At 37.5% G+C, this 26,617-nt stretch overlaps 1 protein-coding gene across 8 annotated transcripts in view; it reads right to left on the bottom strand.

Moving 5' to 3' along the window:
• Window positions 1-209: 209 nt before the first annotated feature.
• The window catches only part of igsf9bb (immunoglobulin superfamily, member 9Bb), a 135,449-nt gene continuing 109,041 nt past the window's right edge, over window positions 210-26,617 (bottom strand). For 2 of the 8 annotated variants that reach the window (XM_082141105.1, XM_082141106.1), the window contains exons 14-21: window positions 26,174-26,400; window positions 25,600-25,684; window positions 24,141-24,302; window positions 23,747-23,792; window positions 12,833-13,006; window positions 6,523-8,166; window positions 3,401-3,528; window positions 210-2,015 (exon numbers count right to left, since the gene is read on the bottom strand). In XM_082141105.1, coding sequence (XP_081997231.1) covers window positions 1,801-2,015; window positions 3,401-3,528; window positions 6,523-8,166; window positions 12,833-13,006; window positions 23,747-23,792; window positions 24,141-24,302; window positions 25,600-25,684; window positions 26,174-26,400 — 2,681 coding nt within the window. In that variant the 3' untranslated portion in view covers window positions 210-1,800. Of the gene's footprint in view, window positions 2,016-3,397; window positions 3,529-3,591; window positions 5,532-6,522; window positions 8,167-12,832; window positions 13,007-23,746; window positions 23,793-24,140; window positions 24,303-25,599; window positions 25,685-26,173; window positions 26,401-26,617 lie in introns of those variants that run through there. The other 6 variants (XM_082141107.1, XM_082141108.1, XM_082141109.1 and 3 more) reach the window with 4 other exon arrangements.

The following is a 26,617-nucleotide window of genomic DNA, read 5'->3' as shown; positions in this document are numbered from 1 at the left end:
TTGGCCGCTGGGAATAGCCCTCTCATCCCAAAGAGATTCATCCCAAAGGATCTTCAAAGAGGAGAGAGACAGGCGCTGGGTTGCCATTTCTGGTTTTACCAAAAAAACAAAACAAAAAAAAAGGCTCGATAATGGCCTACAAAGGCAGTAGATTTCTTTTCTCTCTCTTTTTTTGTCATTTAAACAGAAAAAAAACCCTAACAAACAAAGAAGGAACAAGCATTTAGGAGCCCTATTAAGGCTGACCAATGCCTTTTTTAATGTAAGGGGGCATCGCATATTGATGACAAAAATACTATAGTATATTATGGCACAAAATCCTATCCTCCTCACAGTACAGTACACTTTATAGTCTTATTGATTAAGGAAGCTGTAGTATTTTTGGCATTACTATAGTACTTTCCAAATATAGCTTGGTAACCAAGAGAAGTGAGGTTGGTGTAAACTAAAAATGTCACTCACAGTAGTCACCAAGGTTTTGCTTCAGTGCTTCAAGTTCGTGTTCAAAAAAAGTAGAAGGATGTAGCAGCTTCTGTAAGTACACGTTTATCAAAAATTGCATTGGAATAAAATGTTCCCTTAGTGATTGCCGTTGCAATCCAAGCCTATGTCTCTGCCTGTACTGTGGCTTTAACAGATGTTGTGCTTTGTAAAAGAGTATTTCCATTTTCTCCTCAAATATGGATTATTAGTGTTAGTATGTGAGTAGAGACACTAACAACATCCTAAATGCACACATAATCCTGTATGTCTAATTCCATCGCCATGATGCCTTAAAAATTTGAAACATTACTTTGCTAATATACTTGAAAAATACATATGCTACAGTTCAAAGGTTTAGGGTCAGTAAGACTTTTTAATTTTTTTAAAGAAATTAATGCTTTAATTAAGGATGCATTACATTGATCAAAGGTGACCGTAAAGATATTTATAAAGTTACAAAATAAATGCTGTTCTTTTGAACTTACTATTTATCAAAGAATCCTGAAAAACTGTTTAACGGTTTCCACAAAGATATTAAACAGCACAACTATTTTTAACATTGATAATATTAAGAAATGTTTCTCGAACAGCAAATCAGCATATTAGAATGATTTCGGAAGGAACGTGTGACACTGAAGACTGGCGTATTGATGCTGAAAATTCAGCTTTGCCATCACAGAAATAAATTACATATATAAAATATACAAAAAAAACATTTATTTTAAAATGTAATAATATTTCACAATAGTGCTGTTTTTACTATATTTGTGATCAAATAAATGCAGCCTTGGTGAACATATACGTTTTTTTTTTTTTTTTTTAAACCCCAAACATTTGAACAGTAGTGTACATTTCACTTACATTTCTAAATTTGCACTGTGAAATGACATTTGAAAATACAAGAATATTCTGATTGCCAATTACTACTGTGTTTGTCAGTATAGCAGCACTGAGCTTGTGGTGAATTTGAGCTATACCTGTGAGAACCCTGTGGTCTACTGCAAGATATGGTTGAGACTATTGGCAGAATAAAATAGAAGCTTGACAGCTGTCCTCTTATCCGTCTCATCATCTGATAAGAGTCACTAAATCCCAAAGACAGGATGAAGCATATGATAGATCTTTCTGAATTTGAGGTAAATGAACTGGAGCAAAACCTTGGAACACAAGCATTTTCTTGTGATACATTAAGTGTAACGGAACAGAGAAGAGGAGTAAACCATTGGAGTCGGTGTGGACGTGAAGACGTTGGCTGGCTGAGCGAAGGTGGAAGGAGCTCAGAGTTTGGGGAGAGTGTGGCCTGTAATCTCTGGGACTTCAGAGGAGAGTGGCGTGGTCTGGGTCTGCTGTGTCCATACTAGCCAAAATGGCTTTCTGGTCTTCACGGGGCGGGCGACGGTACAGCAGAGCGGAGAAGCGGGCGTACGGGTCCTGGCGAGTCAACTTTTTCTTCTTCTTGCGGAGGTAGAGAGCTTCTTCTGGCTGGAGGACCTGAGAGGTGTGGGGCTGCTGGGTCTGAGAGGGGGTCACACCTGTATTGAGAGCAAGACAAATGAGCACATGAGGACAGATTTGCTGAAATGAGGAGATTGGATTACATAATATTACGGGTCTCTCTGACTGGTCATAGCGACATCTAGAGGTCATATATATGCCCTAAAATTTTAGACCGTTCATCTGGCAACTGAAATCATGTCTTCACTTGTTCCTCACTCCTGTTTTATACAAATAAAACTGGTGCCAGCTTACATCATGGTTATAGACTGTAATGAAAATGACCAGAGATTTCAGTTTTAGTATTAAAAGTGTTCGTCTTGTAGGCCAGTTGTTTTATAATGGACAATTTTTTCTTAGTGGAAGCTTTAAAATAATGTACAAAGGTCTCTTATGCTCACCAAGGCTGCATTTATTTGATAAAAAATTCAGTATGAACATTAATATTGTGAAATATTATTACAATTTAAAATAACTGTTTTCTATTTTAATATACTGTATTTTAAAATGTAATTATCTCTGTGATGTTAAAGCTGAATTTTTGAACAGCCATTACTCCAGTCTTCAATGTCACATAATCCTTCAGAAATCATTCTAAAATGCTTATTTGATGAGCAATAAATATTTTGTATTATTATCAATGTTGAAATTTTTTTATTTTTTATTTTTATAAAAAAAAAAATATATATATTTTATTTTAAAATTAAAATATTTTTGTAGAAATGTAATACTTTTTTTTTCAGGATTGTTTGATAAATGTTCAAAGTTCAAAAGAAAAACAAAACAATTGAAATATAATTATTTTGTAACATTAGAAATGCCTTTACTGTCATCTTTAATCAGTAGTAAAAGTTAAATAGTAAGTATTAATCATTTCTTTAAAAAAAATCTTACTGACCCCAAGCTTTTGAACAGCTATGTGTCTATAATATTTTGCGGCAAATTCATTTGTCACTTGGTAGAAGCAAAAACCGGCAGATGCATACATGGACAGGTTGCATCACATACCATCATTCATGAACAACATTACGCAAAGTTGAAGAAAATACAGCTCACATTTCATTCACTTGCAATTACGATAAACATGTATTTGTTGGCTGTGGGGAATATGATTGTTTGCTGCCACTACTTGATAACAATGTCAAATCTGGGTCCTGAAGCAGATTGACACAAGTTGACATCATTTTAAAGCATCATAGGTGTGATATACCGACATGATGGCTGTACCAAAAGGACCCAAGCGACCCAAATCAGTCACTTACGATGTTCCATTTGAGTTAGCATACTTTCATAGAAGGCAGTATGCAACAAAAAACTAACTAGGTTTTCAAACATATATTATGTTTATGAGAAAAGGCACATTACATTTTGGACAACTGGCTTATAGTATATGAATTACAGTAGCTTTTGACTTGTTCCTCACCCGTCTTTCGTCTGGTCTTGGAGTTGTTATTGTTGATGCCGACTTTCTTGACTTTTTTCACTCGTTGATATCTCAGTGCTTCTATCCTCTCAGACCCTGCAGAGCCACTTGGTGCACCTCGACGTTTTCTGAACAGAGAGCAAAGAAAGGCAAAGCCATCACACAAGGGACGGGTAGTGCGGTGGCTCTCCATGTATATTCAACTGGTCATAGTAGTGACCACATGGCCTCACTCAGATTACCCATGAATCTCTTGCACTCAAATGATCAAGACCAGGCTTGGTCCAGTTTAGCATGATAAGTATGATGCAAAACATTTATTTGAGTGGAAAGAGGGGTATACTTAAGAGTTTTCCATGTATTTCCTGCCCAAAATTACATTTGTAATTCTTTTGAATGGCAACTTTTCATCAATTTGAGATCAAATCAACATTTAAACAAAAAAATTTGTCAAGCTTATGCAACAGGAAGGCAAAACATAAATATTTTATCATATATTATTAGGAAATTTAATTTGTTTTAAAATGTATACAGTACCTCAATATGGCAACATAATGTATGTATCTGTTTAAAGAGAAATTTTGAGAAATCATGACATAGATTGGGGTAATTCCAATGGATTAGCATACTTAAATACATATTAGAATAATACTGTATAGTGGTAAAGAACTTTAAAAAAACAAAACAAAACAAAAACATTTAGATACAAAAGCTTTATAAATCCATTCTCAGACAGTTAAGTTTGTACAGTCTTCCCATCCAAATACAGTAAGGAGGCACTTAAACTGGCAGCCCGCATACTCTGCCCCACACAGACACACTCGTACACACAGCTCTCACGAGGCACAATAAAATAACAGAAATAGCATTATAGAGGGACCGTCCTTCTGCTGAGGCTGCCGAGAGAAATTAAAGGCCATTAGTAGTGGGGGAAAATCACAGCTCAGCGACAAAGCATTGTCAGAAATGTGCTCATAGACATGAATACTGTCTACAATGGGCTTCACCATGCTGACAGGGGGAGAGATGGCGGGAGGGGAAAATGGCTACTTGGGAACAGTCACATAATGAAAAATAAAACAAAGCACTTGGACAACAAATGTAACAAGAATTTAATCAGATATTTGTTGGTTTTTCAACTGAAGAGCAATATTTAGCAATGGCATGCATGGCATTTTGCACATGGAACAGAACTTTAAAGGGGAATACTGTGGAAAAGCACTTCATTGGGTGAAAGCCACAACTTAAAAAGGAGCATTTTCTGGTGCCAATAGTACTTTCCCCATTGTAAAGGAAGTGCAGAAACTGTTTTGGAAGAAAACTTGCTTCACATGATTGTGAAATGTGTTCTGCAGTCCAAACTTACACAAAACAAGTGCAGTTTTATGCATATCCATACACTGCGTGTACACTAGATCAATCATGATTATAATTTTTTTTTGTGCATTTAATCATACAAGGTGTCTGTACAAGGCTAATGGGTTTTAAATCAATTTAATTTGTTTCAAGCAATAAAATGCACCTACCTGAAATGAAGTATAACATGCAACTCTTGCTTGAGACGGTCCCTAACGACTGGTCACTTTTATCCAGGTTGAGCTAAAATTCCCAGCCACTGCAAGTAGTGTTTGAACTGTCATTTACTATAAACCTTTTTTTTAAAGGCACATTTATTTTATAAACAGAAATCACACCTTGAAGGTTACCATGAATCTCAAACCATGCAGACTTTTTAAATGGCAGCTTCTCACAAAATCGAAATTCAAGCTCTGCTTTTGATATTGAATTTGTATTGCGTCTCAAGCATGAGGTTGTGTTGACCAAATGGTATGTGCTGGGTTTCCTAATCAATAACTGGGAAACGTACATATGCATACTAAGACAAGAATGCATATAGGCTTCAAGACTGCAGAACTAAAATGTGTGGCTATTTGAAAATAAATATAAAAAACAAAACAAAACAATAAACTAGGTACTAAACAAAACAAAAGCAAGACCCAAAGACTTGTATTCCCCTTTAAAGGACGAGGCGAATAAAAGCCCCACCTGCTGCCCCCCCCTTTCAGACATGGATCCAACCCTTACCTATTGCGGTGTAGAGGACCTGGTCACAACAACGCTGCCCAGATAGCTGAGATCAATCAAAAACAAAGCAGGTAAGACTCGAGGAGCCATCAAGAATGACCAAATGCCCTATTTAAGATGATGACAACATTGCAACAGATGAGAGCAGACAGTCCCTGCAACACGATTCGCCCAACAAGCCTCCCCTTGGCAGTTAGAGCTGGGGTTACCTGGGTGACAGGAGGTGGGAGAGAGGGGGAGTGTGGAAAAGGCAACCATGCGGTCAGGTTACTTTGGAACAGGAGAAGAGCCCTGTTGTGCTGGACACACCAACCTCAGCCTCCACATCATACATTCATCCTAAAAAGCCTGGAGTTAGTCAAAACAGTGGACTTCATTTGGACTGGGATTGGTCAATTTTATTGCACATGTGGGGTTCCTCCTGTTGGGTGAAAGGCAGGGTAAAGCATGACAGTGAATGGAAAGGCTGAGATCCTGTAGTTGTGTCCCTCTGATTCCAGGCTTTTTAGGGGCTTCGTTATTGCATTTTAAATAGACTTAAAATAGAACCTCTCCAGCCACGTAGCCCTAAAAGGTCTGTCACCATGTCTGTGAAGCAAATAATTCATCAAGTCTTGACTTGGAATCTGTTACCCCACAACCACTTTGGTTAGTCGCTCACTTTGGTTTTAAGACAAGTGCTTTAAAGTGCTTCACAGACCTTATGAATGAAATTGGATGTCTGACATGAAAAGCAGCATTACATAGAGAACTATAGCACAACTTGTCTATGTAGAAAATGGTTTTGAATGGTTTTAAATAATGCAAGGCATCTGGGGCAGTGTAACTATGAAAGCATGAGTTCTAACATTCCTAAAAAACAAGCTTAAGGCAAGCAGGAAACATAATTTTGCCCATGTGAGCAAACTGTATCTTTAGATTCAAATTAAAAGTGTGGTTACTTCTGCACTGAGACCCCTGAAAGGTCCTAGATGTTACACTTAGGCCAGATGGTACATGATTTATCGATCCACACGCTACAGGCCTAGTGCACCTACCCTGAAGCTGATAACTGGGGTGGAGAGGGTTCTGATGGAAGGATCTCCTCCTCAGTCCTCCTATGGGTTGGCATCTGCCCAAAAATGTTTCTGCTTTCTACAGGAGGTGAAGGGGACTGTGACGGATAGCTTGCCGCTGAGGTGGCAAATGCCATGTGGGATCGGTAGCTGGGACTTGCCCTTCGGCTACCTTGGCCTTGAGCAGGAGAGGAGGAGGGCGAGGACCTCCTAGAGAAGCTAGCTGAAGACGGAGGTTGAAGGGTGATCTCAGACATCTCAGGAGGGATTGGGGGTTGGATGACACTGGGACGGGGCCTTGGTCGCACTACAATCTCCGGTGAGCCTTCATGAGAGCTAATAGGGCTCTGAGTTAGAGGTGAGAGGCGGGATGGTTGGAGAACAACCATGCTGGGTTCCATCCTACGGTGCTGCCTGGGGCTAAGCCTGGGTGTAAGCTCGTACCATCGGGTGTCCAGGCTTCCGAACGAGCTTGGGCCAACCATGTGAGACACTGGGTCAGGGTAAGGCAATACCGGTACACCCATACCGTGGCTTGTGTGTCTTAGCTGCCCTAGACTCTGTGCCTCTTGCATAGGTAAACGCTTGGCTGGAAGGCCCTGAGGCTTGACCTTGCTGGGAGACTTGCCGGGGCGGCACTTTGGAGCCTCCAGCTGCAGGATACCAGGGTAAGGAGATACTTGAAGGGTGGAGGGTTGGAGAGCACTAGGTGGAAGAACAAGAGGGGGAGGAAGGGGAGGTTCCGGATGAAGATGCAAAGGGTGTGGGGGTGGAAAAATAAAGTGAGGACCCTCAATTGTAGCAAAGGTGAAATCGGGTCTTTGCCAGATGTCTGGAGAGCGCGAGGTGGAGGGATGTGCCAAGGGAAGGGTGTAGCCAGAGACTGCATAATGCTGAATCTCTCCCTCACCGATTTCCTCCGGGATGGTGGGATGGCCAAAAGGTCCCTCCAGGTGGTAAGGAGGAGAAGACATTACTGAGCTGAGAGGGCTGGTGTCCGGCATGTAGAAGGGGGGCGGAGGCTCAGGTTCCCCTGGACTTCCCAAATAGCTGTAGAACTGACCATGGGAAAAGGCTCGGAAGTGAGGAGCACCACGGATCTGCCCTGTAGCCTGGAGTCGACTGGTCTCCATGATAGTCATGCCTTCCATGGGCCTCTGGAAGCGGGGACTGTAGGCTGGAGGCTGCAAGTAAGACTCCTGGCTAGAAGAAATGGGGGAGATCTGATGGGGTCTGAGGGTAGCCATCATAGGTGGCATGGGCCCCGGATCGTCATTCTCTTCATCTGACTGTCTAAATTCAGGGTACAGGTCAGATTCCTCCACAAAGGGGAAGCCCTCAATGCGCCGTGCCTTAACCGGAGTTTCCATGTCTGTGGGATCCATGACAAAGCGCCCATCTGGCCCACGACTGATCAATTCAATTGGTGTGGTAGCCTCCGCCTCATGCTTAGAGACGCTGTATTTCTTGCTAATTATTGCTCTCTTGGTCTTCTTGTATAAGGACAGCTCCTTCTCCTTGGCAGGACTTTGAGGAAACTTCTTAGCTCGTAATCCATCCTCTGAAGTCTCTGAAGGAGGTCCTATGGAGTGGACGCTTTCTGGACTTATCTTTCCAGAAGATGACCTATAACAATGGGAAAGAAAAAGAAAGAAGAACAAATGATGAGTTATGGTCACTGTAGTTTCAGATATAAATACGTCATAGACAACTGGACTTTTTGATGATGTTTTATCACTCATCCAAAAGGCCTCATCTGTTATCCGATGGGGAGAAATAGCTGTGATTCAAACATACTTGCAATACACCAAATTAGACCAACACACAGTGTGAAAGATCCCTCTCAGATGCACCCAAGGTACCTCATATACAAAACTTATGCATAGCACATGATAATGTGTGAAAATAAAATGCAAACACCTAGTTTAATAGTTCAATTATAAATGTGGTATTTAGACACAAATTACAATAAACTTTTACAGGGACACACTGGATTGACCTAAGATATGATGCTTAAGGTCACAATTGGGGTCCAACCTTGTGATTTCTAGCACATGGTCCACCATTAGGCTACGTTATTTTATAGTACACTTCAGGCTTACCTGTTGTCACTTTGGGAGTTGTGGGCATCAGGTAAGCCTGAAGTGAACTATAAAATCCAACAGTGCATATACATACACATTTGCTTATTTAATTGAATTTCAATGATTGCTATCATTGATAATAACACAACAAACTGTTTCAGAAACTATTCTGACATTTGAATTTTATTTTTAGATAACCTGTTGGCCTCTGTGTAACTTTCTGCTTTTGGGTCTTAGAATGTCAGCATTAATCAAAATGATAATTGAAGTGGTTGGTTTACTTTAAAGGACAAGTTCGGTATTCGCGAAAGAAACCTAAAATTATCGGGACAGCAGCATGTGTCCAAATTTTAATCTTAACCGTTCTATTTCATCAGAAACGATCTGTAAACAGGGCTTTAAGTGTAAAATACCGAACTTGTCCTTTAAGGTCACAATCATGGGAGCTAAACGTGACCTATGATTTAGACTATATACAAGTTTATCTTTTCAAGGCATCTTTATGTTACCTTACATATACATAGAAACAATTAGTTATCTTCAAATTAGATGGTGAAATTATATCTTGGACAATGGTCTTGAAAATATTTACATTGTAATTCTAGGCCCCAGAAAGTTGCACCCTGACAACCATCAGAGAAATAAAGTTTAATTCAAAATAAAGCCATTGTGTGCTCTATATGAGATAAATATGTGTTTTAGTTGTAATTTTCACTCTTTTTTTTCTGGATATATCTTGTCATAACTCATCCTTGTTAAGCCCTTATACTCTCCAGTCACCACTGTTTGAATATCATAACTAATTCAGTTTTAACACTATTGTTTCCTCAAAAATTAAGTATAGTGTTTGTGTGTGTGTGTGTTGTAGACAAAATATAGGCTATCAAAAGAAATATTAATCATAGAAGGTGACATTTTCAAAGACATTCAACTGAGAGTATCCATGTGACCAAACAACGAGAAATAACAAGCATAGTCCAGAAAAGAAGAGAGCAAATCAGGAAATGTTAGAGACATAATACTTTATTCAGTAACAAATGTACATGTAATGGCTGAAGCTTTGTTTTTGCTGAATCATTACAGCATGCACTTTCACTTATAATGGCTGCGGTGACGGAGCTTGGTTTCCATGGCAACTGCCTATTGATGACCACCATTCAGGTGCAATGACGTTATGCTTGCTCCAAGCAACAATACAGTGCACTATTAAGCAGGCTTTTCCCAAGCCAAGCAGAGGGAACACACAATACACACTCTTCGGTAAACTAAAGTCCACACTTTTCAACACTGTTCTCACAAATGTTTAAAGGCATATTATACAATATGTCTGTTAAGAAAATAAAAAGAAATCTAAACACACAGACAGATCTGATTAGATATTGACTTGCTTATCAACAAGGCTTTGCTTTCATTTTGCAAGAGTAAACACGTTTTGGATAAAAACATTGATAAAACATCAGATTCAATGTGTTTTAACTGTAATTATCCTTATCAGCTGATCATTTCAAGTTGTTGTCCTGCTAAATGTTGTGATGAAAGATAAAGACATCATATCGCTGACAGAAAGATGGTATCAAACCTTATAGAGAGGCAAACAAAAGGAGCCGTCTGTCTTTACTTTGCCTTCCATGCAAATTTCTCCTGGAACTTCATAATGAGTTAAAACAATCTTCAAACTGAGACTCAATTCAGATTCTACTGTACATGGGAAATTCATGTAGTTGCTATTTTAGGTCACACCATTCACAATCTTTCTGGACTAATTTAGCTAAGCATTCAAGAATGATTGTCAGGCATTACAATACAGTTCATACTGTGTTTGGCACAGAATATCTCATTAAAAGCTCATTCTACTACAACCATTGACTGTAAAAGCAATTCCAAATAACCACACAAAGTGCATAAGCTTCACAATATACCAAGATAGTGCAATGTTTACCATTTATATAAGTTAAATCCACTAACAAAACAATAAATAATTTGAACACTGGATGGAACACCAGTTGCTGCACGTTAACCTCTGGTGTGCAAGGGTGTGTTGGTGACATACAGGCAGTGGCTCAGATGCTTGGGAGGGAGAAATCTGAAACAAACATTATGAGGTGAATAAGACACATGAAATAAAGTGCAAGCCACCCCTTGGCGGCCTTCATGTGTGCACTGTTATTTAAACTAAACTATACTGTCATTTTCGAATGTGTGGAATAATAAAAGTTGCTTAAAAGGGAAGATAGATAGATAGATAGATAGATAGATAGATAGATAGATAGATAGATAGATAGATAGATAGATAGATAGATAGATAGATAGATAGATAGATAGATAGATAGATAGATAGATAGATAGATAGATAGATAGATAGATAGATATGTAATGAGTGACTTGACTTTGGGGAGCTGTATTAAGTTTGATTCAGAGATGATTGTGTGTAAAATATTTGTAAGAAATTTCGATAAAAAGCTAAATAATTTAAAGTGCTTGCTCAATTATGTATAAAAGAGAGTGTTATGAAAAGCTTTCATGACCAACTTGACCGAGTTCTGTGTAGAGGATTCCACAGCTCTTAATGCACTGCATCATTATCAAATTAAAAGTGCTGTGTCGCCCTCTACAGGACACATTAAAACCGATGCTTTAATCAAATTAAATGTACACTCCAGGTTATTTTCAACCTAAAATCTATAGACTGCATGTTTGGGTCTATCAAACAATCTTGAAGGTAAATACACATAATGGAAGCCTAGTAGGTTGTTGGTAAAATTCACAGGACTCAGGAGCAAGTTTTACAGGTGTGCCCAAAGTGTAGTAGGCTATATAGACTATAGAGCATATATGAAACTTTTTTTTCTTCCATTTTTTCAATTGTATTTATATAGCGCTTTTCAGAATATGCATTGTTTCAATGCAGCTTTACATAAAATCATGATATTTCATGATAATGTTAATTATATCTTAATATTTTCATGCATTTTAGGCCCTGTTTACACCCGGTTTTAAGAAGCTTTTTCATCTATCAGATCACAAGTGGATGATGCTAAATACAAAAATGTAAATGGGGTCTAAAACATTTTGAGCTTGTCCACTTTCGAGAACTTCCAGAGGTTGTCAAAAATGCATTCGTCCAGATTGCTTTCATGGTGTAGACGCTCATGTGGTCGAATGCGTTCGAACCAGTGGCGAGACTACATTAGGCCCACTCAGAGTGATGGCTGGTCTACCCAATCAAATGAGACACAAAATAAAAAAAATTGTGGGAAAGGAGTGCCATGTGACAATAACAATCACTAATTTACATGAATTTAGCGGATGGGACTTTGGATCCGACTGATCAAAACATATCTTAATACCAGATGTAAACAGGGCCTATTGTTGCATTTAGCAGATAAGAGCTGGGCGATTAAATAGCTTAAATTTTTCCATGACACAAGCAATCCAGCAGTTGAGATATGCTACAGTATCGCCCTACATGAGTATACTGTATATGCGGATAAAGTTGGACATTCTATATCCAACTTTATTTAAAGAGCTGGGTGATTTTGCAATGATATAAACAATTTTAATGCTATATGATATAAATAATATATATAAACTATTATAAACAATTGCACAGTCGAGATTAACTATACATTAGCTATACTTGTTTTATATACAAGTAATTATACAGTACATGTGACTGTGTGATAGAATTGAAATGGTAGTAATGTAATGTAACTATACCTAGTACTTTTACATTAGTTAAACTATGCAAACTCAACTCCGAGAAATTATTTTTGTAATTCATAACCACTTACTCCCCCTAGAGGACAAGTTTCACCTCAAAATAATAATTTAAAAGTAAACCACAAACATGAATTGAGAATTCATGTTTAAAATACCACAAGTTTTACATATCTGATTTGAAAACATCTGGCACACTTGCCTGCTAGGTTCCCATTATAAGTATATAAATGTAAATGCGTTTATACAAACATTATATACACTAAAACAGAAATCAAGTTGGAAACAACCAGAAAGCACCTTTCATTTCACAGGGCTAAGAGTAAATGTGTGAGTCGGGCCAAAAGGCAACAAATTCCTAAGTTTTGTGGGTCTCCTGTGTGTGTAGCGCATGGGTTCACAGCCTGCCAAAACAACCGTGCCCAGCAGCGCACATGGGACGCATGCGACATAAGGCAGTGCACACTGCTGAACAAGGTGCAGGCACTCACAGAGGACTGGAAGGCGGAGGCCTGTAGCTGCTCCTTTCCTGGCTTTCCTGGGACCTTTCCTGGTCCCAGAAGGGTTCTATGCCAGGTAGAGGGGTAAGAGGACTCCTGTGGCAGGAAACACAATAGAGACGGGAGGGACGGGGAGGGGAGGGGTCATGTTGGCCATCAACGAAGCTGCTTTCCATACAACCAACATAACAGGAGAAAAGAAACAGTGACATGAAGAGATAGAACTGAAGGAAAGAGGAAGGCAGAGCTTCAGGATATGATAAATGATGATGACCGCGGGCACTGGACTGTGCATTTATTAAATGACACTGTTAATCATCTTTCACACATTTTAAGGCATATGCATGCAGGGATGTCAAGGCCAGCTTGGATCCATGCAGTCTCCTTGTTTTGATATACCAGTAGACATTCAGCTTGTTTGAGATTCCTGGCAAAAGCAGCTGATATACAGTGGAGTGCAAAGATCTGTGACTAACTGCTCCAGGTTACATTAAAAAAAAAAGGGGGAAAGAAAGAACGTGTGTGTGTGTGTGTGGAGACCCGTGCTGGCAAAATGAGTCGCAATGAGCAAATTTGAAAAGATGATTTATTGTTATTTTCACATTCTCTATTAAACAAAATGATGTATGATTTGTTGGAATCAGGCAAAAAAAATGACTGAGCTACACCTGTTTGAAGATGATAGAGTCAGCAAAGTCAATTTTGAGAAAAATTGAGTTAACGTTTTCTGAAGATTCCAAAACAAAATCACCTAGCAACCATACCTTAAAATCCCTTAATAAAAATCCTTTAAAAAGTCAAAACCTAATATCTATAGTAAAAATATATATTCACCTTTTTTTCCCCATGATACCACAATTGTTTGATTACATTAATTAGACAGGCAGCCTATAGCCTATATTAAGACCTACGGAACCGCACAGATATGTTATATATCAGATGTTTTTCCCCCAACAGTTGACCAAAAATTCACTCACTCATGCCATCAAGAATTCGCTATGAATATTCACAAATTTGAAATGCTGCGCTTTAAAAAGATACCAAACTTGTGCTGAGGGGAAGCACCAATCGCCGAGAAGTGAGCAGAGAAAAACAGCATTTCTCATGGACAAAGGAAAGATACTCCTCTCAGAAAACGTACAAATAAAGATACTTTTATATGTTTAATTGCTATTTGGAGCACTGGGATCGCTAGACGAGGGCTTAATAAACTCATTTTTGTGAAAACCCTAAATTCGACCAAAAATTTTATTTTTCACTTGTTTTGTCTGTTGCTTGAAATTATCCCGTGCACATTCCGACTCCTTTTGCCAGCACGGGTCATATATATGTATATAGATATATAGATATACACACACATACATATATATATATATATATATATATATATATATATATATATATATATATATATATATATATACATATATATATATATACATATATATATATACATATATATATATATATATATATATATATATATATATATATACACACACATATATATATATATATATATATATACACACACACATACACATACACTCACCTAAAGGAACACCATACTAATTACTTATTACTTATTACTAATATACTAATTAATTATTAGGAACACCATACTAATACTGTGTTTGACCCCCTTTCGCCTTCAGAACTGCCTTAATTCTACGTGGCATTGATTCAACAAGGTGCTGAAAGCATTCTTTAGAAATGTTGGCCCATATTGATAGGATAGCATCTTGCAGTTGATGGAGATTTGTGGGATTCCAGGGCACGAAGCTCCCGTTCCACCACATCCCAAAGATGCTCTATTGGGTTGAGATCTGGTGACTGTGGGGGTCATTTTAGTACAGTGAACTCATTGTCATGTTCAAGAAACCAATTTGAAATGATTCGAGCTTTGTGACATGGTGCATTATCCTGCTGGAAGTAGCCATCAGAGGATGGGTACATGGTGGTCATAAAGGGATGGACATGGTCAGAAACAATGCTCAGGTAGGCCGTGGCATTTAAACGATGCCCAATTAGCACTAAGCGGCCTAAAGTGTGCCAAGAAAACATCCCCCACACCATTACACCACCACCACCAGCCTGCACAGTGGTAACAAGGCATGATGGATCCATATTCTCATTCTGTTTACGCCAAATTCTGACTCTACCATCTGAATGTCTCAACAGAAATCGAGACTCATCAGACCAGGCAACATTTTTCCAGTCTTCAACTGTCCAATTTTGGTGAGCTCGTGCAAATTGTAGCCTCTTTTTCCTATTTGTAGTGGAGATGAGTGGTACCCGGTGGGGTCTTCTGCTGTTGTAGCCAATCCGCTTCAAGGTTGTGCGTGTTGTGGCTTCACAAATGCTTTGCTGCATACCTCGGTTGTAACGAGTGGTTATTTCAGTCAAAGTTGCTCTTCTATCAGCTTGAATCAGTCGGCCCATTCTCCTCTGACCTCTAGCATCAACAAGGCATTTTCGCCCACAGGACTGCCGCATACTGGATGTTTTTCCCTTTTCACACCATTCTTTGTAAACCCTAGAAATGGTTGTGCGTGTAAATCCCAGTAACTGAGCAGATTGTGAAATACTCAGACCGGCCCGTCTGGCACCAACAAGCATGCCACGCTCAAAATTGCTTAAATCACCTTTCTTTCTCATTCTGACATTCAGTTTGGAGTTCAGGAGATTGTCTTGACCAGGACCACACCCCTAAATGCATTGAAGCAACTGCCATGTGATTGGTTGATTAGATAATTGCATTAATGAGAAATTGAACAGGTGTTCCTAATAATCCTTTAGGTGAGTGTAATATATATATATATATATATATAAAATGTTTTCATTACAAATTATTATCTGCATAAAACCTTCTGACATTAATATTTCTTCATTTTACTTAAATTTGTCTTTCTTTCTTTCTTTCTTTCTTTCTTTCTTTCTTTCTTTCTTTCTTTCTTTCATTTTTGCCCCCACTGTATAATTTTGCAAAGCACAAGCCTATGTAAAAAGAGGTACAATAACTCAAAATGTATTTAGTGAAAAATGTATTAAAAAAAATCATACTTGATGCCATAATAATACTGTAGATAAACAGGAGTTACGTAACTAAAATAATCTTTAAAAACTAATTTCAGTGCTTTACTTAAGCACTACCACAAACAGATAACATCTCCCAGCATGACATGAAATAAAGTGAACAGCAATAGCAGCATTTTTTTAAATGGCACCACTATGAAGGTTATGACTGATATGGAAGAAAAATAATGTCAAATGTTTTTGAAATAAAAAGCCTGTTAAATTGCACTACTTGAAAAAAAAAAATAGGCCTTACATTAACCATGCTTGCATTTTAATGCATTGTATTTTTAGGGCTTGCATTTTTATGGGCTGAAATTCAACATGGTTGAATATTTAAGCTGTGAATATTTCAATTAAAAACATTTCAAACACATTTTCATTATTAAAAATTCAATAATCCATATTCACCTTTCATATTTCACTTCCAAAATATTCAAACTGTTTAAAAATAAAAATTCGCTTCCACAAATTCAGTGGTTCAAATTCGACAGTAAATTCAACATTGACATCCAGGAACTACAGGAAAAGCAGTAGATTGCCGAGCATACTCTCCATCTGCTGTTAGTCGACCTCACCAGCAGGTGGTGCAAAAGCGCGTGTTTTTGACGAAGACCAGCAACTTTTAGAACAAGCCATTCATTCATAAAATGAAAATGATTATCTGTGTCAGTATATATATGCGGAAAAGATGATAAAGACAAAAGGTGTGTTTATGTTTCATTCAGTAACTTCATTGTTACTTTCCCTGTGTAGCCTACATGTTATCAGCTTTCTCTACCATGAACAGGATTATAATCGGTTTCCCTCAATACCTCATACTCAAGGATTCCCCTTCCGTCGGGACAAAACGCGTAATGTAGCTTTATGGACTAATACAGTGATATAAAAGACCAAACTCGCACCTTATTGGGGATGTAGGCTGTAGGCTACTATAGGCTACAGGCAAGCAGATGGACTCAGAATATGAACTTAACGCGCAAAGTTTCATGCAGAGCATTTTGTGATATACTGGCACAAAATCAACACTTGATCAATACTAACACTTTCTTTTCTTTCTCTCTCTCTCTCTCTCTCTCTCTCTCTCTCTCTCTCTCTTTATATATATATATATATATATATTAGTGGTGGGCCGTTATCGGCGTTAACGTGCTGCGTTAACATTTACATTTACATTTACATTTATTCATTTAGCTGACGCTTTTATACAAAGCGACTTACAATTGCTATATATATGTCAGAGGTCGCACGCCTCTGGAGCAACTAGGGGTTAAGTGTCTTGCTCAGGGACACATTGGTGTCTCACAGTGGATTCGAACCCGGGTCTCTCACACCAAAGGCATGTGTCTTATCCATTGCGCCACACCACCCCTAATACGCGAGACTCTTATCGCGCGATAAAAAAAATATCGCCGTTAATCTATTCTCCAAGTTGGGTTGGGAGATGGCTCTATACTACACAAGCTATGATGACGCAATCTACCCGCGGCCGCGAGGTAAACCCGGCTGCAACGCATATTCGTCGTCATCTTAAGTAAACACGGCTGAAAGTGAAAGCTGGTGAAAAAGATCGGTGCAACATCCATTATTTGGACTTGGTTCGGGTTTAAGCCGTCAGACGAGCAGCAGCAAACTATATACAGAGTGTGTGGGGTAACAGTTCGGTAAGTTAACACACGACTAATCCGTTCGACCACCTCAAATTCAAAATGAAACATGATATCACTGAATACCAGCGCGCGCGTATTATTCCCATTCCAATATATCTTAGTGGTGTAGCACATAATCTCGATTTTAAGAATCGTTGTTGTGTTTCTTTTTAACTGAAAAGACATCAGTTAGACAATATTCTAATTTTAAATTTGGGGTTTCATAAGCTCCAAGCCATAATAAACATTAGACCTACTTAAGTCTCTGCAGCTAGTGTACTTACATTTTATTTATCTGCAAAATTATGTTGTATACTTACAGTTTTGCACAATATATGTTCTCAAAACTACATACACCCTTTAAAAAAAATACATTTAGCAGTTGTTTAGCATGGGTCTGTGTATTCTGTTCTGAAATGGTTTTATTATAATATACTGTATATCGTTATCACAAGAGGCTGCAATGTATATCACAATATAGATTTTAGGCCATATCGCCCATCCCTAATTGATAGCCTATAGTAGTTGATAATAACATAGGCCTACCTAATGTTGCCTACGGACGGTAACAGTACAGTAGTAACCTTTTACAGTCTATGAGTAGAACAGCTTTCTCAAGCAGTTTGTGATGCATTTTGGAAACAGGAGATGAGCCCCTGGTCTAATGCGCCACCTGGCTTGAGAAACCCGTTCTCAAAGACTTACTTTTATAGTCATTATTTGGGTAGCACACATATTCTGAATGCCTTCGGCAGAATTCAAATGAGCCATTTTAATCTAGATTAATCTAGATTAATTTCAAAATTAATCTAGATTAATCTAGATTAAAAAAATGTATCTATGCCCACCTCTAATATATATATAGTATAGTATATAGTAGCCTCCTATTGTTAGTTGAACTGTAAATCGCTTTGGATAAAAGCGTCTGCTAAATGACTAAATGTAGCCTAATAAATGTAAAATTGGCTTGACATTGGACATTCGCACATTTAGGGACCGTCTCCAAAGTTGCATACAACATTATACACGTTTCTAACTTCAATAGCAAACTTTAATTTATTTGAATAAAAAATCTAAGGGTGCGCATTATGCCTGACACTACATGAACACTTTACAGTTGGTTTTATGACTGTAAGTCGTTCTATTCAAATGCTATTGAAGTTAGAAACGTGTACACCAAAGTCGTATACACTTTAGAGACGGTCCCTAAATGTGCGAATGTCCAACGTCAAGCCAACTTTATGCCAGTCTATCACTGGGAAACGCTCAGCATTAAACTTTGCGCGTTATTCTGAGTCCATCTGGAGCTGGACTTGCGTTTGGTTTTTAATATCACTGTATTAGTTATATTAGCTACGTTAAGCGTTTTGTATGTCCAGCAGGGGAATCCTGAAGTATTGAGGGAAACCCTAATAGCCTGCATGCAGCACATTGCCAAAATATAAAGTTAAGGCAACTAAACAACCAAGAGAAATATATATCAACCTCAAAAATGTAACATTGGATCTGTATATCCGCATCGGGGAATAACATTATAATCTTGTTCACGGTAGAGAAAGATGCATGTAGGCTACACAGGAAAAGTAACCGTGAAGACACTGAATTTAACATAAAACCGCCTTCATAATAATCACAAATACACTTACATTGCTGTAAATGAGTTTTATGAATGAATGGCTTGTTCTAACTGTTGCTGGTCTTCGCCAACAACACGCGCTTTTGCACCCCCTGCTGGTGAGGTCGACTAACAGCAGATGGAGAGTATGCTCGGTAATCTACTGCTTTTCCTGCAGTTCCTGGATGTCAATGTTGAATTTACTGTCGAATTTGAACCACTGAATTTGTGGAAGCGAATTTGCAAAGCGAAATAAAATGGACCGAAAAATGCCTGTTGAATATTATAAGGTTGTATTTTTAAACAGTTTGAATATTTTGGAAGTAAAATATGAAAGGTGAATATGGATTATTGAATTTTTAATAATGAAAATGTGTTTGAAATGTTTTTAATTGAAATATTCACAGCTTAAATATTCAACCATGTTGAATTTCAGCCCATAAAAGTGCAAGCCCTAAAAATACAATGCATTAAAATGCAAGCATGGTTAATGTAAGGCCTATTTTTTTTTTTCAAGTAGTGCAATTCAACAGGCTTTGTCGGTACACGATCCGTTCCACCTGCACGATCCGTTTCACGCATGCGTAGTAGACGCAGTAGAAAACGCACATGCGCAAATGATCATTCTGTTTTGTGACGATTTACGACACTGCACGATCTGTTCCACGTAGTTCTTTCTTCATGTAAGTGCAGATTGTCTAGGCAGAAATGCATATTATTAAAAAAAAAGAAATGCATATTATGTTCCTTATTGTCTTCTGTAAACAACATTGAAGGGATAATTTTCCTCATTTAGATTATATAGATATATATTAGCCTATATAGACCCATACCATACTAATACAAAATTACTCAACTTAAAAGTTAACTAATATTAGCAGCTTTTAATAATAAAAAAACGACACAAACCGTCTTTGACAATACTACTGACCTCAGACCAAAACACGGCAAGTTAAGCCTAATACCATACAGCAGTGAATCGCAAAGGAGAGTAGCCTATGGAGGAAACTTATCATGTATGTTAATGTAACAACTCACAACTCCTTTATTATTTTTGGATTGGCAACCACGTAAACACATCGTAATGCATAGCGTAAGCTACATTTAAAAGCATCAAAATAGACCCGCTGTGAAATGTTAAACACAATACAACGTTACACAAATATGCCGCAAGTTGTGCCATCGCATGGGTGGTTCCAATAGTGTAGGAAAACCGTGACGTTTTCTACTACGTAATTACGCGCATGCGTGTACGGATCGTGCAGGTGGAACGGATCGTGTACCGACAGGCTTTTTATTTCAAAAACATTTGACATTATTTTTTCTTCTATAGACTGACATCATATCAGAGCTAACCCACTTAGATTTAGCCTATTAAAAGATGTATGTAGGAGGATCATATAGCTACTATAAATGTAATATCACAGATGAACACTGTTATATGCTCTCTATTCATTTAAAACTCATCGTTTGTGTTTTTTGAAGCATTAGAGGACATCAGAGAATGTATCAAGTAAAACAGATTATGAAGAAATAATATGAACAAATACTATGTAACTATTGAAAATATAAATAAGAAAATCCTAGTCACCGATGTCCACTGTTATTAGCACTGGGAAGAAAGACAAACAACAGAGTTAGTGTAAAATGTAAGTTAAAGAAAAGATAAGTTTGCAGTGAAATAAAAATACCGGAGAGATGAAACTCCCTGTTCTTTAGCATCTTGTTAGTATACCATGGTAAATGCAAAATAAAAATATGAAAGCATGGTAAGAGGCATTCTTAAAAGCAGAGACAACACAGCATGCACATTTACCATGGTAATGAGTCCAGAGGTATTGTTGATAAAGCTGTTAGTGCCACTTTTAATGGTGGCTTATGAAACCCTGCTTAATCAAACAAGCCTCAATGCTTACCTCATTAAAATATTGATGTGCTTATAAGCCCTTATATGTTAATGTTCACTGACAAATCCTATTTGAGCAATTGATATATGTAGACACACAAGAACCAGTTTTGAATAAACTATCCCTTGAAAGATTTTGACAAAGAGGGCAATCTTCACACAATACATTGATAGTCTTTGTGTTTGGATTACAGTAAACACTTTTCGCACACCTATACAATTCAAATCACACAGATGCACAGATGTATATCATTTACAGTGCTTGTACTGTACGAGCATGTTTTACACACTCTTTTCAGTGCCTGATTGTTGCCATGGGAACTCAAAAGCTGCAGGGTCACTTTGAATCCCTCTTACTCAGTGTCTGTGTAGAAACCAACTGCTATGAGGATGAACCTGAAACCAATCCTACTTTCTTTACTGGGGTAGTAAGTGTCATCAAAACCATGAACATTTATAGACAACAGTTCAACAACACAAACATCAAGCAGAAATACATAAACAGGGTATTGTCTCAATCTCACTGCAAAACACTGGTCTCAAATGGCTCTTTAACAGAAAAGAAAAAAAGAAGAAGAAATTAACATTAAATGCTATTAATGAATGCTGCAGGGCACCAATGCAAATAGAGTAAAGTTTCAGAGACAGTGGCGTTTATGTTAAGGTTTCCAAATTTGAATTCAGCTCAGGCCGTTTCCTGATCCCACCCCCTTTTTTCTCCCTAAATGTTTTCCTGTTACTGCTCATCTGGTAAAAAAAAAAAAAAACACTGTTTCTTTTTTCAAACAGTGTAGCTTGCCAGTAGCTAACTACTTTTTCCAGCAAGTAGCGGTGCAGCACGACCAAAAGATACATTGTGTTTTGACAAACCTGCAATGTATGAAAGAAGTGCAGTGTCTTCTTCTAGAGTGCATTCCCGCCATCTACTGTTTTATCACACCTCTTTATGGTTTACTAAGGCTGTGTCCGAATTTGCCCCCCTAAACCCTCACCATAGTTCACTTGAGGGAGTGAATGAAACCGAGAGAGTGAATTCAGACACTGAGTTTGTGCTTGCTTTTTAATAATTATTTGAAACTTGGCAAACTGGCAGCCCCAGTAGTAAGAGGAAAAGATTTATCTTGAACTCTGTCATAGAAACTATGTGTAAACCTTAATTAAACAATTTAATAATCAATTAAAAGGGAATTTATGCCTGTATAATATTACGCTGTAGTCACATTGGACATGCGGTTTGGAAAATGGATGGATGTTGAGCGTACATCAGTTGTATACTCGTTATTACGGTGCATTGTGTGCACTCGATAACGTCCAATATTGTTTTGAACACCACTACAAATGGTTGTGCCCTCAAATAGTGCCCTATTTAAGGATATAAGGGGCGATTTCGGACACAGCCGAAGAGATTGTCTGATGATTATGTTAAGAATGGTTGGGTTGATATTTCACATGAATCGTCTAGTAAAGGTTAAACTTTGGTATGTAATCTATGCAAACCAAAGATAAAATGCTGTCTGCGTCGAAGACTTCAAGCACAAATTTAAGGACGCTCATACAGGTGAGTAATACATTAATTTTGCTACTTTATAGCACTCTATATCAAATGTCTGTTTCTGTTTTAATTACAATGATGAATCAGTGTTTCCTAGAATAATCTGTCCTGCTACAATTTTGCTTTGGCAAAGCATCTGTCAATCGAACATAAAATGAATTTGCAATATACCTTAGTGCACTTATCACAAGGCAAAGGCTATGATTTATTTAAATAGGTATATAGCTTAGTTTGTTGTGGTGGGTTTCACAGAAAATGCTGCGAGCTCCATCACTGCATGTGCTGTGAGTTTAACGTGCATTTTTGACTACTCCTGTATATCCAATTTGAATTGCATGCATTTTGTTCTTGCAATGATGTCACATTTGTTGCAATTTTTTACTTTGACAAACAGTCAGTTTGAGATAAATATTTGAGTACTGTGTGTAGGCTATCTTTGGATAGTTTACAAAATACAACAATATAGACTATTCTTTGAAATCACAATTGTATTGCATTATGTTTTTTTTAAACGTTTAAAAAGTAGATTCAATATAGCTTCAATATAGCTTTTAATTTTAAAAGTTGGATTTCAAGCATCTGGAAAAGTCATCTAAACTAATAAAATCTAAAAGGAATAGTTTACTTAAAAAGGAAAATTCTGTCATAATTTACACAAAAATCCTTATTCGTAATCCTTATCGAGTGAATCCCAAAAGACTAAATTACAGCTCCTAAAACTTCTGGAATTCTGAAATTTAATTATTAGAATTATACTAATTTGAGTTACTTTTTTGTGAACAATGGAGTCCCATTGGTTGAGAACCATTGATCTGAAGTGCAAATTAAGGCAAACGCATGAGATAACTATTTAGCATTCCAAACTAATGGAAAAATGAAGAAACTGCTCTTTGGTGAAATTAACTTAGGCCGTTTAGTGTATGAACACACTACATCCATGAATTACCGGCCTATCACTAAGCAGTAATTAATGGGTGTTCTAATAGGATCTTTAAGCGAGAGGGCGGACCTGTTATATGCCTTGATTTATGAAGCACACTCCACTCTCGCTCTGAATTAACTGAGGTACAAGGGGAGAAGGAGGAAGTTCTTAAAAGACATTACTTACGGAGTCTCCACGCTCTTTCTGCAGTGTGTTATAGACAGAGGGGGATCTGTCGAAGAGAAAACCGGAGAGAAAGAAAGCGATTAGAGATTTAACACGCGCATAAAAAGACTCATTTCCTGATGAAAAGCTGCCTAAGAGCTTGTTGGGAGTTCTGCAGCATCATTTGTGCAATAGTGGCAGTTACCTGTTATTTAAACCTCTTCATACTGTAAGAGAACAAGATAGTGGGGATGTCTTGAATGTTAAATAAATAGAATAGCTTTAGGCAAAAAAAATTCTCCCAGTCTATTTGAATTGCATCAAAGTCTTCAGTCTGTCAGTAGGGTAAGATGTAAAGTGCATGGGGTTTGGATGAGAAAGAGGAGGACATTCTGGCCGTAAGGGCACCACTGACCTCGTCTCCTCTTGAGCTTACGCCGTCTCTGTTTGTTGACGAAGCAGGCTGCTAGCGTGCTGAAGAGGACGGCTGCTGCCAGGAAACAGATGGTGGCCACAATGCCTGCCACCACCGGCCGCGCCAGTCCCTCGTCTGGCACCTCAGGCGGCGGGAAATAGTCTGAAAGATACAAACAAGCTCGCCTTCAGCACACACACACACACAAGCTCTTTCATTCTTAGTTGCCTAAGATGGGCTGTTTTAACAATAAACCATACAGCTCATTTTGTATTATTTAGTTAATAGGAGGTAAGGTTAGAAAGACTGAAACAGAATAAAATAGCCAGCTATCTTGATTCATAAAGACATTCAAAATACATTTAAAATCACAGTGGGATGCTTTAAGAAATGAGATCAAAGACTGAGCAGCCTCACATTTATTTTGACTTCAAGTAGTGATTGAATTCCGACTGTGATGCTTAAACTATCTATTTAGTGAAATCAATCATTAGGGGTGGTTGCCAATCACTAGAATATGGTAACAGTTTGTCAGCAGAACGAAATATAATAAAATACACCAATCATGTAAAACAACAGGTTTACACTATTGTTCAAAGATGCATTAAACCGATCAAACTGAACTTTCTATTCATAAAATAATCCTGAAAAAATATATATAAAGCAGCACAACTGTTTTCAAAACTGATGATAATAATAAGAACTGTTTCTTAAGCACCAAATCAGCATATTAGAATGATTTCTGAAGGGTCATGTGACACTGAAGAAGATTGGAGTAAGGATGCTGAAAATTCAGCTTTGCCATCACAGGAATAAATGACATTTTAAAATATATAAAAACAGAAAACAGTTATTTTAAATTGTAATAAAATGTTACAATATTACAGTTGTACTGTATTTTTGATCAAATAAATGCAGCCTTGGTGAGCATAACTTAACTGACCCCAAACTTTTGAACGGTAGTATATATTGTGACATATCTCAAGAGTGAATATTTTCAGAAGTTAAAATATCCCTGTTTAAATGGCTTAAAGTGATAATAAATATTTTACCAACTAAATACTAAACAAACTGGCATATGCCCATAGTCATTTATTTTTATATTTGTATTTTCAGTGAACATTAACTGTGGTTTGAGATATTGAAACTATATTTTTTTTTTTTTTTTTTTACAGTTGTCTGACTATATTCAAACAAAAAGAACACTATGCATCCAATATTTCGGAATGTGAACTTGCTTTAATTCTCAAATCAGACGTTCAGCAAAGGCAAAATAATTCACTTTACATCCATCAGATGGCAGCAGAGTCTCATCAGACCACCACTAATTCAGGATCAACTCACTCCATTAATGTTTGTGTGAGCCTACACAAAAGTGTCAAGAGTACATTACAACATGATATCATGTGCAGTAAAATATCACAGTACAGATTCTAAAATCCTCAGTATGGGCACTGACCTGTGCTAGAGACTCCCACTACATTACTGGACTCACTGACAAGGCCCTCCATAACCGCTATCACTCTGAACTCATACCAGGCCTCCTGTAAAACAATGCAGAGACATTTACAGCATGTTTCCTTTAAATAGGTGTATTACCTGAAATCACTAGAAAAATCAGTCCACTGAAGGTTCAGTTGTAGTAGATTAAAACATTGTAAGGAATGTGAAAATTGGAATAAATTTGCATCCAAATGTGACAAATATGCAACAACAAAAAAAATCATTACTGTGAGTAAAACCTTGAGGAAGATTTCTGTCATTTTGCTTTTTTCCTTCAAATTTACATTTTAGATAATGTAATAAAAATATAATTTGCATGGCTTTCAAATGGTCATAAGAGTTCGGTTTTGGAACAACATAACTGTGACTAAATGATTAACACATTTTTACTGTTGCTTGAATTATCATTCTAGGTTTAAAAGCAATACCAAAATTATATTATAGGCCTAGTTATAGTTCATTTTCAAATACTGCAGAAATGGCAAAACAAGCTGTGTGTCAAACTTTTTAAATTGTGATCACAGGTATACCTGAACCAGGTCTCTAGCCAAGAGCTCTGTCTCTCCAGCAGGGATTGCATCATCAAGGACATCCCACCTCTCCCCGAGGCGGAAGTCCATGATGTAGTGATCAATTGGCGACGTGTGATTGGCTGGAGGGATCCATGTGAGTAGGACTCCCTGCTGTGTCCGGTTGGCTGTGAGGCACCGTGGTGGGGTAAGCAGCACCAGTGGTTCTGGGGTACTTATAGGAAATACTAGAGGGAAGAAAGCAAAACACTGTATCATCATAATATGCAGATTTGATGCTCAAGAAATATTTCTTATTATTATTAATGTTGAAAACTGTTGTGCTGCTTAATATTTTTGTGGAAACAATGCTACTTTTTTTCAGGATTCTATAAAGAATATAATTATTATTTCTTTTTTTTATATATTTTATAACATTATACATGTATTTTCTGTCACTTTTGG

Source organism: Leuciscus leuciscus, assembly GCF_965113295.1.
Source record: "Leuciscus leuciscus genome assembly, chromosome: 16".
Classification (NCBI taxonomy): domain Eukaryota; kingdom Metazoa; phylum Chordata; class Actinopteri; order Cypriniformes; family Leuciscidae; genus Leuciscus; species Leuciscus leuciscus.
Note: the sequence above shows the minus strand (reverse complement) of the source record. Positions and strands in the feature narration are given on the sequence as shown.